Here is a 19,637-nt window from a genome sequence, read left to right as displayed (position 1 = left end):
ACACTTGACCATATTTTGTATGAGGTTAGAAAAAATTGAGTGTGGTGACTATAAGGATATTACCCTGGCCTCTGTAGGTAGAAAATTACAAAATATGATGATGATTTTTATGCTAAGATGCTGCAGAAATGTTTTAAGAGAAAAAAAAGTGCGCTTTCAGGAAGGGAAGAGGATGTGGCAAACAAATTTTCACTTTTGGGTTTATAATAAGGAAATATGTTAGTCATCAAACCCCTTTAGTCCTCAGTTTTGTACCTTATTAAATAAAAAAATACAGGTTTTTTAACAGAAAGTAACGAGCACATTAAAACTTAAAACGAGCAGGTATTACTTCGTGTATGAAAGGGGCTGCTTCTTTATCAACGCTCCGCTCTTTACGCTAAAGCTTTACTCTTTCTCTTAACCCTACTTTTTAAAAAAGTAAAAAACTATAGCGTAAATAGCGTCAGCTACAAAGCAGATATCAGCTAAAATTTATACTATTCCATTGTCAAATCATTTAAACTCTTATTAAAAGACTGTTTCCAAGTTTCTAATATTTGAATATATATAAAATTAAATAAATTTTTGTTGGAAACTATTTCCACCTTGAAAACATTTCTCAGGTTACAAATAATCTTTCTTTGATTAAACAAAAAAAAAATACTGAAAGTAAGGAGCGACATTAAATCTTAAAATTAGAAGAAATCATTCCTTATATGAAAAGGGTTGTCCCCTCCTCAACACCCCGCTCTTTAGGAATTAAAGAAAGAACAAATTTTTTAACTGATTAAATAAAATAAAAAGTTTTATTTAACTCAAAGTAAGGAGCGACATTAAAACTTAAGACGAACAGAAATTATTCCGTATATGAAAGGGGCTGTCCCCTCCTCAACATCTCTTTAAGCTAAAATTTGAGTCTTCCTCACGACTCTACTTTTTAAAACAATAAAATTTTGATGTTATTCCTTACTTTCAGTTGGAGTTTTTTTTTATTTATTAAGGACCATAAACCAAACACATACGAAATCTTTTGTTTATTATCACATAGAAATTATAGTTATAAAGCTGCCTAAGGTAAAATTAAATGTTAAAATTGGCTGAAAAATAATACAAACAAATTATTGCTCACAAAAAATCTATCTTACAAAATTCAAACTTTACCGCAAAGAGTAAGGTATTGACGAGGAGGTGAAACTCCTAATGCACGTAATTTGACGGGGTCACCCCCTTGCCGATACCTTTCTCTTCACGCTAAAGTTTGATTTTTGTTAAAATTTTTTAACAATGGCCCCTCTATCACAAAGGTCTTTTAATTAGAATAATAGGTCTTTTTAAATTATTAAAAATACTTTAGCATAGACAGTGAGGTATTGACGAGGAGACAAACCCCCACATATACGTCATATTTTCTGTTCGTTTTAAGATTTAATGTTACTCCTTACTTTCAGTTGAAAAAACTTATTTTTTTTAATTTCAGATCGTTTTTTAAACAATGCAGGGGTATACGGCACCCCCTTCACGGAAATTATCTTCCCTCACTAAAATTTCTTCCATAAAAAGATCCTACCAAGTAACCAAATCTCCCCTATCAGAAAAATTCTTCCTACCCCTGAAAACCTCTGTATAATTCCCAGTAACCAATATTATATGTAAACAATTGACAGAATTCATAACTTACAATTTTTCTTCTGGCGAAAATTATAAAATTTCACATTTACGTAGAGAGGAGCTTGAAACCTCTACAATAGAGTTCTCTGACACGCTGAATCTGATGGTGTGATTTTTCATTAAGAATCTATTACTCTTAGGGGATGTTTTCCCCTTTCTGAAAATAAAGCATATTTTTTCAGGCTCTTTACTTTGAATAGTCGTGGCTAAAGCTTATGAAACTTCTATATCTAAATTCAGCATAAAAATTCGATTATTTTGATGTATCTATTGGTATAAAAATTCTGTTTTTTAAAGTTCCGGTTACTATTGAGCCGTGTCACTCCCTACTTACAGTTCGTTACCACGAACTGTTTGATACACAACACTTGTCTGTGCCAGCTTATTTCTGCAAGAGATATACTTATTAATTCTACACAAGCTTATTAATGCTATCCCAACGATGATCGATATTTGTAAATACAATTTGCTCATATCCCCTCTGAAAACAATTCAATATATTCATTTTTTGTTTGAAGAATAATTTAAAGTACAAATAATAACTAAATATACCTAACATATAGCACCTAATAATAACAACAACTAACAACATTAACAAATACTAACGACTACTAATAACACCTAAATATTTCAAAATACCTAATGTATTTAACCATTATCACCCCCCCCCCCTTAACTTTTTAGATCTCCCAAGGTATCTATTTTATTTCAATGCAAATTTTAAATAACATTAAAAAATCATCTTATAAAGAGACACAAACACTGATATACACACTTTCTCTTTACCCTTTAATTGCAGCAACTAATTTTTCAAGTTTTATTTCAACTTGTGTATAAATATTAGGTAGGTTTTTGCTCACAGAACCCTAAAACACTCAACCAGACCCTCCAAAACACTTTAATCAACTTTATTCACAAAGATTTTGTTTTCTATTTCAATTGTTGTTTTAATACTAATTAAAACTTAGAAACATACACAAACACCCGCGCATGTCATTGCAACTATGTTAAACTTTGAAAATGCATTCCTTGTCATGAAGTCCAATTTCAAGTGCTATAAGCACCTAAACAGACCATCATCCGTCATACAATAATACATATTTCTCCATCAAAGACCTATCTTTATACTTATTTTTTAATTATTTGTATACATCATTTTTATTGCTCTAACTCCTCCAGTGTATGTGATGCAGTGCTACCAGAGCCAGATCTGATGGTACTAGTGAGCAGTATCGCTGTCCATGGTCTCTCTTGGAAAATTTTATCAACAGTAACCGTAATCTAATGGGCTACCAGGGTCATCCCCAAGGCCACTAGCGTAAGCTCATTGAGAACAATGCTGGTAACGAGTGTAAAGAGCTTTGCCCACAGTGCCATGGTCAACTCTTATGTGCCAAGGATTTTATGAGTTCTGTCTTTACTGATTCGCATTGTGGGCTTACCACAGGTATGACATGCCTGGGTACAACAAGTGTTGTACCTAGGGGAATAAGTGCCACACTGACTAGCCCACGGTGCCACAGTATGTGCCATCAATAACTCATATCGTCAGTGTCAAGTGGAAACCACGTATCTGGTAAAATTTTTGCTTTCCACTCTTTGACACAGTTTTACTCGCCGATAGATTTTGCGTCGAACGGTCCGTATTTTGGTTGCCTCCGAATCATACGTATCTCGCAGCTTTCTCCACATGACATAAGTTGCCTCAAGGAGAAAAGAGTCGTTAGCAATGAAACAACAATAACACAATCATATGTAAGATTTATTATACATATATATATATCATATATTTATATAATTATATATGTAATATTATTGTTCCTACTGAATTACTAACGTTAATTAACACATTTGTGGGCAAGCGTGTTGATTAGGAAAAAGGGTCATACTATAACCCTTGTATATTTGACAGTTCAGTCAAGAATAAAATTCTAGGTTCATAGTATAGACTTGTATTACGTTTCCTGCTAGAAATGGGACATTTTGTCTCTCACAGAGTTCGTGTTCAGAGAAATTTGAATCCCTTAATGACAAAAGTCGTTGGGTAGCATGTTATATTTATGTTTTGTTTACTTTTATTCGATTGTAAGTTATATTTTTTCTTCAGCGGCCACGACGTCAAAAAGAAAGAAGCCCCGTTTGACCAAAGTGGAGGTGAACACGCCGATGTTGACTGATTGCAAGTCCGAGAATTTAAGCCACAATTCTTCATGATACGACTATATTCCAAGTAACGACGACGAAGCTGAGCCGCCTAAACTCGTACTAAAGAACTCTGAACCAAAACCCAATACTGTTCAGTCCGTTTCGAAGGACTTATCTCAGTGAACAGTTTTAGAAATGCCTGAAGCTAGTCCTTCGAGTGGTGAAGGTACCTAAAATGAAGCCTTTGACTCAGAAAGTAAGGAAGCAGATACAACTGGGCTACAAGAATCCAGAGAGGCAACCTCAAACGAGGAAGAAGCTCCTCTTCCAGGCCAAGTGTCTGAATCTGCTTAAGAAAGTGAGGGAGGTCTTCCACTGAAAAAAACGTGCAAATAAAAGCAAGGAAAGAAAAATATCGAGAACCTTAGGAAAAGGATATGAAAGAACGCCAAGAAAAGGTGGAGGAAAAACTAAAGCAAGATAAATGAGGCCAAACCCTTGTTTTTCAGACAAATCAAGGTGTAAGTTTTGCAAAACTTTCGCAGATGAACAAAGAAATAAAATCTGTGTGTCCTATTGGGGGATTGACAGTGCAATCAGACAGAAAGATTAGTTGTGCACCCACTCTCGTTGTGATACTGTTTTAGAGCAAACTCTAAAAGCAGAAACAAGAAGTAATATCACTGTTAGGTACTTTATGCATCTTGACAATGGAAACAAGACGAAAGTTTATCTGGAATTCTTTTGTGGAATTCTTAATCTTTGAAAATTTGCTGTCAGAAATGTAGCTAAGAACAATGATAAGGGATTTCTAGAAGAAAGGATCAGAAATAAAACCCTCCCATTAAGATACCCAGGGATCTCTATAAGCATGCAAGAAAGTGGATAAAAGATTTACCTGGTGTCGAATCTCATTACTGCCATATTTCTACAACCAAGAGGTATCTGCCTCAAAACTTCAAAAATAAGTCAAACCTGTTCAGGGTGTACACCAAACACTGCAAAAAATTAAAAAGCCCATCCAAAAGTCGAGAAAGGATAAGTGTGTACTCTGTGAAACGGTGCAATCTAATCAGAATATGACAGAAAGTGAAATACTGGCTTTCACGAACCACATACTAGAGTAAAAGGCAACCAAACACTATACGGAAACCACCCGCCAACGTGCTGAAGCTGACCATTCTCAAGTTGATACGTGCTTTGGACTATAAAAAGTGCTTAGCACACAACAAGGAGAAGGAATGTTGATTGGATTCTTCTGAAAATATGCTTGCTACAATTTTACAGATTACGAGAATGTGATTAAGAGTGGATATTGCTTCTTCAAAGAGCAAAAGAATGGAAGCTGAGGGGCAAAAGAAATAGGAATTTTTCTTTCGCGGTTGGTTAGAGAAGTTAATAGTAGAGGTACTTTCAAGACAGTATGCCTGTCCTGTGACTGCTGCGGTGGTAAAAACAGAAACCGACAAATGCTTGCGATGCTCTTTTCAACTCTTCAGCAGTGTAAAAGCATACAGATAATTGAGCTGAATTTCCTTAGTTCGGGTTATTCGCTAATGATTGTAGACAGCTTGCATTGTACGATTGAAAACAATGTAAGAGGAATCACAGTGTACGTGCCAAGTCAATGGATGTCTGCTCCAAACTGCAAGGAAAAATCAAGCTCCCTATATTGTCGAGGTACTGACGTTCAAAGACTTCGTAGACTGAAAGGCAGCTCAAGACACCATCATCCCATCTACCATGTGGAATACAAACAAACGTAAAATTCCATGGAGTAAACTGAGGTGGATAAGTTCACAAGAAAGTCGTTAGTTGTAAAGTTTCACATTGGCTTCACAAAAATAGATGAAAGGTAAACTGAATTTGGCCATAAGAAGCAAGTGCTAAAAGCAGCTTACGCTAAGGAAATCCCTATTTTGGAAGTGAAAAGGAGAAACTTTGTGGACCTTAGCAAGAAGAAGGTGATCCCACAGCCATTCCATTATGAATGCGAAAGTTTGAAACCTTTATGGGTGTGAAAGAGGTCCTTCTTGAGACTGATGAAGATGAAGAAGTGGGAGAAGAAAACGAATCGTCTGAAGAATAGCCAATGGCTGAGTTATTTACAATATGTGCTTTTTGTATTCGAGTTTTGGATAAAAATAGTTTAGTTGAATTGTGTGGTTTCCCAAGATACACGTTTTCCGCATGAAACTCTGCCATAATGTATTGATTCAGAGCTTAAGGTGTGAGGACCTATTTTTGGATTGAACCTATCGCTAATATTTGGTAAAGGATTATCGTCTCTACCTGACATATGGCCAATATTTTCATAATAATTAATTCAGTGTCCAAATAATTATAAATAGGCGGATTATTTTCAGACTTGAGTGAAAATTCCCTTGGGAACAGTGATTTCTCTTATCGATATTTTCATGACCTATATATGATATAGGTAAGGATTTAGCAGTTGTGGAAATAATTATAATTTCCGATATTATAGACGATTGCGTTACGATAAAGGTGAGAGGAGAAAAGTAAGCAGAAGGGTGGGGGAGAGCTGTTTGCAACAGCCCTGGTACCTGCCGGGCTTGTCCCTTAAATTGCGGGGACAAGGTAAGCAGCCTCCAACGCTTCCTTTACTTCTCTCGCAAGTGAACCTTCAATCCAGAGAAAATAGGAATTGGTAATTGGTGCGAAGATGAACTTTTTTACAATCCTATCCTTTGCTTTGTACAGAAAAATCTTGCTAAAGGAGTTTCACCCGATACGATAAAAGAGTACTTGGCCGAATTCTTCGAGTCTTCTTCTCTTGGTGAGACCCGTAAATTGCTTTTTTTAAAGAATTTTCCGAATGAAGTCCCATGGAAGTGCTTAGGAGCCAATGCTGCATTAAACTGTGCTTCGGACATTATTTCTTCGCCTGTAAATTGCAACTACCAGAACATAAAGCTTCCGGAATTTGTTATCAAATGTCCCAGCAAAGTGCCAATGATCCTTGTCGATGCCTTCAGTACCCTCAGTGCCAAGGTGAATTCTTGCCTTTAACAGCTGCGTGATATTGCGTCCAAGGTTACAGAGGGACAGTCTAAGCTTGTAGCCCCTACTCAAAATACGAAAAAACCGTTCTACGCTGTCGTTGTGAGAAACCCGCCCCCGGAGCTCAGCGACCCTATCCTTCGCATGAAGAAGCTCGAAACGTTGGATGGTCATGACAGAATCATAAGTCTTCCCTACGAAGAGCGGCTTAGAAAGCTTGAAATCCCAACCCTTGCCTATAGATTCCATCGTGGTGATCTTATTGAAATGTACAAGCTCTGCAATGGAGCCTATGATAACGTACCAGCCCACAGAATCGTGCAGTTCAATAAAAATCATCTCCGAGGACATCAGTACAGTGTGAGTATGGAACGTTTTTACAAGGACAGGGGCCGATGGACTTTCGGCAACCAAGTTGTTCAGCATTGGAACAACTTACCAGAAAGTGCAATCTGCTCCACAAACCTACGGACATTCAAGAAGGAAGCTGATAAATATTATTCAAGTGATATTTTCTCCTTATGCAAATTTAGAAGAAATGCAAATTAAGATTTTTGTTTTGTAGAGGCTTAACGGCCTGCCATCAAATTTGCGAATATATTTATTTATTTATTTTATTTAAAATCTAAACCACATAGCAAAAGCTGGGTTGTGATGGTACACGATAAGCACTCAGCTGACTCGCTTCCTGAAGCTGTTACTAGCTTCATCCCTAACGTTGGTGCCTGAGTGATTGGTAAAAAGCCTCTAGCTATGGTCCGGGATATACCCCATAACTATTCAAGAGCTGATTTGGAGGCCTCAGTGGAAGGACTTATTAGTGCTAGTCAAAGCGGTGACTCTCTTACTTTTCGCCTCGAGTTTTTCGACAAACCGCTCTGAACGCGGTTCTGGAGTCGGGAATTCGTATTGGGTATGAAATTTTTCGCGCTAAGCCCCTTCAATCCATTCCGCGTCGATGCTTTCGCTGTAAAAGTACTGATCACCTGATTGGAGCTTTTCCCAGCTCACCAGCACATCCCAAGTGTTCCAGATGTTCTGGCCCAAATGTGAATTCCAAGGAAAACCCTTGCCAAGCCTCACCAAAATGTGCAAATTGCACTATGGAACACGTCAGTTTTAGCCTGAAATGCAAAGTTCTCCAATCGGCTCTCAACATCACTAATAAATGAATGCTCAAACTCCGTTTAGCTTTGCTTCACTTAATATTAATGGTACAAAAGACAAGGATCTACTGATAAGTGAGCTACTTGAAAATGATATTGTGTTTCTACAGGAGCACCTTCTCTCTAAAGTGAATGTTGATAGCCTAAAGCGTTCTCGGACCCATTATACCTTCTTGAGAGCCGCCCAAAAAAAAACGTGGAAGACCATCAAGAGGTCTGGCCATCTATTTAAGACACAAGACTCAGCCGATATTGCTAATTAACATCTTAGCGATAAAATATGGTGATACCGCATTTATAAACATATATTTCCCCTGTAATAAAAAGACTATGCATTCATTGTCAAGTTTTTCACAAGCATGTAATCGCCTACGAACACTACTTAGCAAACTTTCAAGACAAAATGCCAAATGGGTTCTCGCTGGCGACATGAATACTGACTTATTATCTAATTCCGACCGATCTGAAATCTTTCTCGATTCACTACCTGGATGATTTCATCCTGCTGATAAAGATCTTCTATTTACTTATATTCACAATCGTGGTGGTCTTACTTCCAACCTTGATCATGTAATTGTGTCAGATTCAACTCTACTTTCATCAATAGTTCATGTGGAAGACTCTAAAATCGACGACGATCATTTACCACTCACGTGCCAACTATCTTGCTCCATGGCGACCTCTATGCAACGTAACTATCTCAAGTGGTTCTCAAAGTTAAATTGGGAAAATACCAATGTTCCACTTTGTGTATTGACATTGTCCCAGTTATTATCATCTACTAAAGTGCCTTTCCACTTATTGTAAACATCCGTATCTACAACTTCAACTCGGATAGATATCAACTCGTATTATCAGCAAATAGTGTTCTGTCTAAAGTCTGGCGCTAAAACAGCTGTACCCTCAGAGTGCTTGCGAACGGGTACTCGCAATCCCTTTTGGAAAGTTGATCCTAAAGTGAAGATAGCTAAACAAAAAGCTAAGTTCTGGCTCCGTATGTGGATTGCCTGTAATCGTCCTTCTTCTGGTTCAGTACCACAAATAAAACAGAAAACCAAACGAGAGTACAAATATTCCCTGCGTAGAGTGAGACTGAATGCCTGGGATGGTCCTTGTGACAAGAAATCATGGGATCGTGTTATAAACAGTGTTAAGTGCTCACCTCCTATTAATTCGTCTCTTCGGCTATGTGACTTCATTTCTCATTATAAAAATATTTTGCTTTCGTTTAATATTAATCTCCAAAATCATTTTACAAAGCTTGTCAACTCAATCCTCCCATTTTGTATCTTCCAATCTCAAGAGTTGTCGGTGGAATCCGGTGTAATACTCCAAGCTCTTATGCAAGTGAATAAGTCTGAGTCTTTCGATGGTGATGGTCTTTGCTTCAAGTTTTTTGCTTATGATTATCCTGAAATGCTGAAGCATTTGCAATTATTGTTTCAGATGCGTTTGGCACAGTCCGTTGTGCCAGATAGTTTTTTGTCCGGCTGTATATCTCCCATAGTCAAGAGGGGTAAGGACCCCAGGGCTTGCTCTAATTATCGTCCTATCACTGTGTCTTGATTTGTTAGTAAGCTATTTGAATATGTACTGCCATCGGCCACTAACTCCAAGTGCAATTTTACACCCTTCCAGCTTGATTTTAGAAAAGGTATGGGCTGTTTTCAAGCTCACCATATTGTGGGTCGGCTAATGAAACAAGCTGTTGCTCAAAAAAGTCCCCTGTATTGTTTCACTGTTGACATATCTAGTGCTTTTGATAATGTAATTCATTCAAATGCTTTGTTTTCCCAAGCAGCCTGGAGTGTTAACATTTCTATTGTTTCCGTACTAAAGTATTGGTGTGCTAATTCTTCAGTTAGGGTGAAGTGGAAAGGTACGGTAGGGGAGTACATTCCTGTTAAAAAAGGCGTTAGTCAAGGTGCCGTGTTATCTCCGAGCATTTTTAAATGTGTTTTAGGTTCGTGTCTCCAACGTCTTCAACCGTAAATTTTTTTACAATAAAAATTTAGGCATTAGTCACGTTGCATATGCTGATGATGTTCTGCTTCTTAGCCGGAGAAAAAATAGTCTAATTACCAACTTCTACCGGTTTTCATCCGCACTATCTGCAGTAGGCCTTTCACTTTATGCCTCCAAATGTGAGTTTTTGTGTTTTGGGAGATCTCCACCAGCATCACCTCTTTACTTGGGTTCTTTAACTATACCATTATCAGCAAGTATTAAACGTTTGGGTCTCTCTTTTTCCACGTCACTTTCGTCTACTTGCTCCGCTATTACATCCGGCATGCTGAAAAGTATGCGGGTTGGATACGCGAAAATTTCACCAAATCGTGGTCGGTATAACCGAAATGTAATGTGTCGTCTTTATTCTAGTTTTTGTGCCCCTGCGGTTTTTTTATCTTTTTGGTTTTGCTTTCCTTCTTCGCAAGAAGAATGCAAAGAAAATACGCTCAGGATATTTTAAGTATTGCAAGTATTTGCTGCGTCTGCCCCGGTGGTATCGGAATCATACAGTCGTCTCTAAATTTGACATTGTTGATGCGCCCTCGCCTCTGAAACATTTATCTAAAGATTAATGTCTTAAAACTTGGCAAAGGATCGGTGTTTTTGACCCTCCTTGGCCATTTTTTGAATGGAGGTAATTTATTTATGTTGTATGTTGTTATGCTGCTATGTTATTTATGTTGTTATGTTTTTTGTCTTGTTTTTTTTTTCTTTTTTTGTGTGTTTATTCCACAGTTTAATGTGCTTTGTGGTCTATAAATAAATTGTTATAAGTCTATTAAAAATTTTGTCAAGCGGAAACCCCATGTCGGTGTTTCTGTCAGAACTGCTTGAGTTGAGTTGTTTTGGTTCTTCCCACGAGATCCGCCATAAAAAGTTGGCTATCTAATGTAAACGTTCCAACAGCAAAACTACTAATGAGAAAAGTTATTATGTTTTTTTCATCTCCTGACAAATTTTGAAAAAGGGACATACGCAATTTCCGCTTGACAAAAACAAAATAAATATCTCTTTGGCGGAGGACGAGGTCTCCAATGAATATTACAATGACAGTAAACTCAAAATGTTCTCTTCCAAACTTTACACGAGTTAGGGAAAATACCTTACAACAATCGTAGACACATACCTCATTTTTATTTACCAATGTCAAATCCAATATTGTCTATCTTAACTCCAACTATGAGCTCTACTGACGAACTGTAAACGCTAACTAACTAAAAACGTATATGCATAAGAGATATAAGTTTGATTTCTTTTACCATGACGATACGACATGGGCCAATCAAGCCATAGTGGTCCAAAATTAAAATAACTTAATCCATAAAATATAAATCAAATGCAATATATAGCTAATCTTTGAGAGGACCGATATAGAACTTCAATCCCAAAAAATTTATATCCTCTTTCCAAATAATTTTTTTAAACTGTCATTGAAAACAGTTTAGCTTCTGCAAGAGTTTAGTGTGTCAATAAAATTATATTGTAGGTAAATTTTTTCATAGAGAATATCATGCCTAATTATAAGCATCATGAGCCACAATACTTTGAATATAAAAGCAATGGTGACCAACGCACATTACTGGCCAGTTTTTAACAACACAAAACATTAAAAAATCCATTTAAAATAATTACTAGTCATCTGAACTTCTATCTCTAACCTATATATGTACTACTGCTCTCATCAGCTTTACTCAGGATTCGTCCCCATTCAAAAAGTCTCTACTGTAAAGAAAAAGAAGAGCACTTGATTGTCTACCAGTCTGAAGGAGTTTTGAGGTTTTGAAGAAGGAAATTCCACGATCTTAGTAGCATATGATTGTTTTTATCTAATCAAGCAAAATTCTGGCCTAACCATAGCAAAATGATGTCCACCAATCAAACAGCATAATGTAAAATTATAAAAAAGGATAAGAATCAAACTGGTTTTGGTTTGTTTGTAGACGTATTACAGTTTGTAGACGGATTACAAGAACTTTTTCGTTCTCAAAAAATTTTATTTTAGAGAAGTGATGAATCGAGATTCTGCCATAAGAGAAGATGCCAGACGTCAAGAGTGACAAGCTAAACTAGCCTTTCAACTTTCAATGATAAAAATAAATTGAAATCTTATTTTAAGAGTTTCTCATTAATTAAATAAGGTGAAAAACTATCAGAGGCGATCGAGGACCGGGAAAGTCAGGTGAAAACCTAAACAAAACATAATTGAGCTACCTCTGGTTTTCGTCCCATGGAATAAACGAATGAAAAATGAACATTGATGCCAACTAACGAAGAAAATTAGATATTTAGTTCAAGGAAAAATGATTGGATTAACTAAGCCTTCATTCAAGTTCAGGCCAAGAACAGCGGATGAAGTGACCAAGTAAAGGTTTGAAGGAACTGTTTAGTTGTTAGAAGATGCACAGTTTTTCTCCATGGCGTCCAAGAATATATAGCAAATCCTCTTCCAATGTTCAGAGTGTCAATGCGTCAAAACCATGTTTGACCACCGCCATCAATGTATTTTCCAATTTTTATTTTTGGATCGCAGTCTAATCTTCCTATTCTTCCAAACTTTTTTCGACTGTAAAACCTATGCCTTTTCTATTAATACTGCCAAGGTAAGTAAAGCTGTCCACTTGATCATTCTTTTCGTTAACCAACGTCACTTTTTCATTTTGAATCGTCCATAGTCTTGGTGACTAAGTCTTCTTAACATTAATTTTCAAACCTATTCTAAAACCCTGAAATAACAAAATTTTCTAAAGTTCTTTAATTTTGCTCACACTTTCATCTGGGATGCTCAAATCATCAGCATAATTTACGTCCAAGATAGTTATTCTTTCTCATTTGATTTTGTGCTTTCTTATTGCCTTTCCGGTGCTCCTTATTACAAGTTCATTCGAAATAATCCATTTGAAAGTGGATAGATCACAACCCTGCATAACTCCTGATTTAATACAAAACCAGCTACTGCCATTATTTTCTATCTTAAACAGAACAGAGTTATTCCTGTGCAAAGCAGTAATTACTTTAGTATATATGTGTAGTATACCATAGAAGAATAATACCTTCGATAAGGCTCTTCTGTCAGATAAATTGAACGCTTGCTAATAAGGTCGAAAGCTGAAGACTAATGGTGTTTGATGACTGGTATACATCCCAGTTATTAACCCAAAAGTGAAAAATAGGTCACCACTTCCTCTACCCTTCCTCAAACCTTTCTGTTCTTCTCTTAACAATTAGTCTCATCTCTCAGTATAAAAAGTATAATCATGCTAAGTAATTTAACACCTACAGAGGCTAGGCTAATGCCTCTTTTCTTATAACCTTTCTTTTACTGGGTTTAATTAGGGTTTCCCTAAAATTGGCAAGTACTTCCTTTTATTTAAAAATAATGTTCATAATCCTTAGCAACTTCTATCAAATCTCATAAGATTTTTTCAAGTGTAGGGTTTGATCCCACGACCTATTTTTTGTGACATATTCACTTTGTCTGCACCCAAAGCCACTCGACTAATCTGACAAAAAAAAACACTATACAAGAAAATAAAAATTGATGGTCTTCGATATTGAACTAAAGCCAAGAAAATTATGTATGCATACCCTCAGTTTGAGGAGAAAAGGATAGGAACACTACTAGCCTGACTGTTATCACAAATATACCTCACATTTCAGGCATTTGTTGAGCCTTAAGTGAGTTGGCGCAGATAAATTAAATTTTAAAATAAATGTTGACATAGACCGTTTATTCCATGTATACTACACAACTCTTTAGGAAGTAATGTGCCATCACAACGTATTTGTACCTCTAACTGGGAAGCTGAATAATTAGTATTCCAATAACATTAAAATTGATTGGTAGTCTCATAATATTCAATAAATGGTGGTTCGGCCCTTTTTGGATAGAAATTTTATTTTGTTGCAACGAAACTAAAGAGAACTTTAATTTCAGTTCAAATGAGCCCTCTCCTGATACTTTCAAACAACAGGATCTCTATGATAACCCCGGAAAAACATCAAATAAATATACATCCGTGAAATTCCTTTTGAATCAGACGTATGTTAGCTAATTTTTGCAGATGGTAGCTTGAAATCTCTGAAAAAGTGCTTTTACATGTGCTTAATTTTACGGCGTGGTTATCATTAAGGTTACTTCTCCCCTTTGGCGCCCGATAAGCCTTTTTCAAACATGACATAAAGTTTTTCAGGGTCATAATTTGTTGATGGTTATGTGTAAACTTGATAGTTCTGTAGATTTTTAATCAGCATGAAAGGCTGATTCCTATGATATTTGCATAGTAGTCAAAACAAGCTAGTTTAGAATATTAGCGGTTTGATAGATCAGAGGCAATATTATTGTGTTGCCTTTGGTAAAGAGCAGAAGCTCTTTAATCTATTAGTTACTTCACATACTATTATTTTTTCAGAGAACCCCCATATTGATAGTGTGGTCCTACTTACTTTGAACGGGAGCATTTGCCACGCAAGTAAAGTTCTATTGTTTGTTAGTGGAATTCATAACTGAATGGAAGGCGATATTTCAAATCGATATTTTAATTCGATATTTTAAATGGAAATTTAAAATATCAGTTTTGTTTAAATTAGTCAAAATGTTGAATTGATATGCTTCCAGGAATAAAAAGATCAAATGATGGTGATGACAAGATAAAGAACAGTAATAACACAAATAAAGATCTTTTTAAATTTGATTTTTGTAGCGGAAAAGGAGAGGTCGTGAAAAAATTCAATTAATGGGTGAAAGCTTCCAATTGAAGTTTTCAGAGGAAGTTTAGGGGGATGTTGAAATAAATGAAAAGAAACTATGTGTACCCATGTTGTCAAAAGGACGTACTTGCAAACACTCAAGGAACAGTTAAGAATATTGAGTTGAAACTTAGAAGGATTTTAGCTACGAATATTGTGCTAAATTGAACGACTCTAATTACATCAAGGCTGTCCAAAAAGACGTAAAATAGTGCCTTATAAGACAGAGAGGGTTTCAATTTAACATTTTCTGAGACCATTGAAGTGGATATTGAAATGGATCAGACGTGGGACGTGTAATATCTGCAAATTTGAACAGCGATGTATATTCAATGACACTACGCATTTCAAAGTTGTAGAAATGTTGCATTTTCCATATCTTGGAGACAGTGTGGGTATCAAGTTGAAAATTTCAGGCATGGTCTAGGGAGAGGACAAGGCAAATAAATGTTTAGCCATGTCACAGAAGAAAGGGTATAAAGGGTAAAGGCTGAAGCAGAAGAAATTATGTGTATCCTGCCTATCATAACACCTTGTTTGTAAAAAATTGTTCATGGCTTTGGGGACGGAAAGCTAAACCTTTTAAGACCATGTAATTGCAGGCATGCATTATGTAATTGATGCCAACAAAATGAAGTTAAAAATTTTAGATACAATTTGGGAAAGAGAAGGGAAGAGAGGGACACAGTAAACTTAAATATTTTGACTTCAGGAAGTGGAATGGGCTTCGCACTTTTGTCTCTATCCTTAGAAGTGTTTCGAAGTGCAAGATTCAATCAGACTTATAATCCACGCTGAATTTACTATCAAAATGCAATCAAAAGACATAACGTGTTGCTAATTTATCCCAATAGTGTATGAGCAACATACTGGGAACAAATCAGAGTACTAAGTTGAAATTTCAGGTAAGGGTGATAAGGAGGGAAGAAACAGAATTTGAAATGTGAATTAGGAGGAGAAGGTTTAATTCAATCAAATGAAAATATGGGTATCCAATTTGTCATAATTCAAATTTGCACTAACAAGAGTGGTTAGAAGCAAAATTTTTAGGTCAGTTAGGCAAAGCAAGAGGGAAAAGCTGCGGCTCTTCCAATATATTGATGGGAGGAAAGCTACAACGAGTGTGTCTTTTATTTACCTAAGCACTTTCGCTTTTTAAGCTCCAATAAGAACTAAAAGTTGTTCAAGGCAAAATCTTGAAGGAAAGATCTTAATCAAAAAGCTTCACAAACATTCTTAATGATATCCGACCATAAAACTTTGTCTGTTAAATTTGAAAAATAATTTGTTTTTAAAAAACATTTAAAAACATTCTCTTAAATAGTGAATAGTCAAATTAAAGCCTACGACGAGTAGAAATAAAGTCGTACTGTAATGATATGGATATTATTTGGATAAATCAGTGAAACCTAAATAAACGTAAAAATACGCCTACGTTGCCCGGGCAACGTGAAGCGTTGCAGCAGCCATTGTCCGGTTTTGCCGACTAAGGTTTTGCGAGAGCAACACTTTGGTTTACGGGATAAAACCGAAGTGTTGCTCTTGCGAGACAATCAAAAATCAAATCCTATTTTACTTCCCTCATTTGTGTCAGTGAAGCAATAAAAAAGTGTGCTCTTGTTCTGTTGCCACTTTTGTTTAAAAACTTGGTAAGCATTGCGATTTTTTTGCTGCTTGTGTTTTTAAAAATAAATGCAAACTCATTTAAATAGAAATCATTTAGTGAAAATGAAAAATCAAATAGTTTCTTGGAAGCAAATCGTGATCAATAGTGTCTAAATGACAACCAAGGGTTTAGATGCTTTGCGAAGGTCCAAACTGCTAGGTTCATTTTAACTTGACGCACTATAGTCTGAATTAAAATTTTAATGAAATTATCAGTAGTATAGGCATAATGCTTACAAGCATAGCCCAATTTCGGTGTAAAAGTGCCAACTGGAGTAGCTAAACCAACTAGCTAAGCCAATTAGAGTAGTCCAGGTATACAAGAGTCATTTGGAGTTGCAAGCCGTTCAAACTGGTTTTTAACACCTTTTTTAAAGATGTTTTTCTAAATATTTTTCTTCAAGACGTCCAAAGAATTTTTCTTCATGAATTTTCTTTCACATCTTTCAAATTAGAGTGTTTATAGGACATAGTTTTGTTATGAAATTTGAAATTGGATTATGAAATTTGAAACTGAATTAAGTAATTGTTATGAAATTAGTTTGTTATGTTATGGATTATGAAATGAAAATTACATAAATTTTGTTAGATATTGAACTTCCTACCTCCCAAACCGGTTTTTAATCTCAATTGACATCCCTAGGTCAATATTTTAACATCTGTTTTTGCTTCTAAGAACCCATAAAACCTTGTAATGTATATAACGACACACATAGGGGTGTACAATTAGAGTTGGTAATCCCAAACTGGTTTTTAAAAACCCAAAGGACATTCTTAAGCCATTTTTGTTTCTGGCACATGTGCAAGTAGTTCCACGCTTCAAAAGTTAATAAAGGGTAATGAGCCCACTGATATACTGTTAATCAAAATTCTGATACTGATATTCCTTTTTTCAATTTAGAAATCAATTGTAGAAAAGAAACATCCCCTCCCTGAAGATTAGGTTAAAGTATTTTTACAGTAGAAACTGGGAAACATTCCTTCTCGATAAATTGTTATTAGGCACCCTAAGAACTATATCAAAATGAAGTTATAAGCTGGAGTTATTTGTCTATGATGACCAATGACAAATTTAAATATTTTCTAAATGTCTAGCAACCTCTAAATGTCTAAAGACCTCTAGCATAAAGTTTAAAAATACACTAAAATATTTACAATGAACGACTAGGGGTTTCAAGAAGGGAAAAAAGAATGAGCTAAAGACCAATCAAGGTATATTTGGACATGAGCATGATCTTTTAGACACAATTTATGATGCTAAATGGTCTTTTATGGCCCTTGGCACTATGTGGAAGCCCCCTAGGTACCCTATGGTTGGCCCGTGGGTCTCCTGTGGCACTTATTACCATTTTTTAATCATTTTCAAAAATTTTCATGATACAAATTTTGCTCTGAATCCAATGACTTGTGTTTTCAAAAGTCATTCATATTATTCCTTACGCACTTTCAGTCATTTTTTTATATAATTGGCTCTTTGAGCCCAAAGATTAATTTTTTAGTAGTCTATTTATATTATTCATCAAGTGTTTTCATGTTTCTCCACCCATTCAAACTATATAGTAAGAATTTTCAGATATTTTCTTGATAAAATCTAAGACCTTTTGTCTTTATTTTTCTTGCCCATTTTGGTTCGAGTTGAGAAATGAAGGTGCCTTATTTCTGAAAGTTGAACCATTGGCCTACCTCTTGTTATATAATAAATCGGATCAGAACCTCTTTTCTTTAATTGCATAGATCCAATTAATATCATTGGCGCCAATGGAACCTCATTTAAGTAGTATGGTAAAGTCAAGGAACACCATGTTTCTTGACTCTCCCCGTTTTATTCAATGTTTTTCTTGAGAATATGCAATCTGGATAATAATCCAGATTGCACATGCGTGTTTACCATAGAAGCATAGTCCACTCCCTAAAACAAAATATTGCACATCATTCAAATGATTATGACATTAATTAATTATTACCATATTGTTATTATATATAGATGACTAATTGTGTAGTTGTTTTTATTATGTATACCACATTATATCTTGTAAGGTAAACTTATGAGATAACTTGCCCATGTGAAGAGGTCCTGAAATAAATCTAATATAGACAGAAAGCATTTTTCCATTAGGTAAAATTTCAATCAAAAACATTTGTTTTGCAATGTTTCCATCAATTTTAGAGTTATAAATTTTATTGAGGAACAATAACCCGCACAGGCAGGACGGGCCTTAAAATCGAAACTTCCTGAAGTTCATTATATTGTTCATATAATTCTTCAGTCTTTTGGTCTTTTTGCTAACTTTGGTGCCCAAAGCAAATTCTGTCGAAAATAAATTTGTACTATTATTATGGAAACTTCGATTTATACACTTGGATTATAACTTAAGCGTTATTGTAAACCATAGAAATGGTAATTAATGAATAAAGTTGATTTGTTTTTCAAACTCTTTTTTTCAGAATTGCATTCCTCATCTATTTGACTCAAAATTTTGTCATTTTCTCAATAACAAAATTAAATTTATATATAATAACATTTCTTCACTGCTCTTCGACTAGCTTTTCTTGCAAGAATTTGTTGTACAAAAATATACTAATGGTTCTAAACATCTTCATATGAAGCTAAGAAACAATTTAACCGTAGTAACAGCGATGGTCACTTCCAAAAAGAGATCTTGATCATTTTATATTAATAACAACGTTGGCATTGCCATTATCCAAGAACCTGCAACCAACCGTTCTCCAGAACGGAAGATTTGAGTGGTTGCAATTGTAGGCTTTTACAGTAATTCTTATCCCTGTTATTCTTGTGATTTAAGTTCTATTCAAATAGACATTTCCAATTGCAGCATTTAAATATTTTACTTCAGTTGTGATTTTTTGCATTAAAAAAGTAATCTTCTGATGCTTAAAAATAAATACAGATTTTCAAAATATAATTTAAAAAATTTCGAGATCTAGATATAAATTATCAAATTAATAAAAGTTGTGTTCTAAATCAATGCAGTCACTAGTATGGTAAGAGCAATAGTTTAATGAACTAGCATCGTATTTGCTGGAGTTTTCTTTAATTGAGTAGGAATATGCTGTACTGAAAAAAACATTGGCTTAATCTATAAAAATGTTTTCATACTTGTTTGTGAAGGGCTCTGACAGCGTTGCTTTTCCGATGGAAACTTTTTCCCCAATGTCAATTTTGTGTTGAGAGACATTACAGGCCTGATACAAAAGATCATTGAATTTACGAAG

General features: G+C 35.4%; 1 protein-coding gene across 1 annotated transcript in view; it reads right to left on the bottom strand.

The window, feature by feature from the left end:
- LOC136042485 (galactose-3-O-sulfotransferase 2-like) overlaps positions 1–19,637 on the bottom strand; it is a 52,585-nt gene that overhangs the window by 7,977 nt on the left and 24,971 nt on the right. The window contains exon 2 of the mRNA XM_065727454.1: positions 19,522–19,637. This exon is cut by the window's right edge and continues 49 nt beyond it. Within this exon, the coding sequence (XP_065583526.1) occupies positions 19,522–19,637 (116 nt within the window). The remainder of the gene's footprint in view (positions 1–19,521) is intronic.

This window comes from Artemia franciscana, unplaced genomic scaffold, assembly GCF_032884065.1.
Source record: "Artemia franciscana unplaced genomic scaffold, ASM3288406v1 Scaffold_1362, whole genome shotgun sequence".
In the NCBI taxonomy this organism is placed as follows: Eukaryota; Metazoa; Arthropoda; class Branchiopoda; order Anostraca; family Artemiidae; genus Artemia; species Artemia franciscana.
Note: the sequence above shows the minus strand (reverse complement) of the source record. Positions and strands in the feature narration are given on the sequence as shown.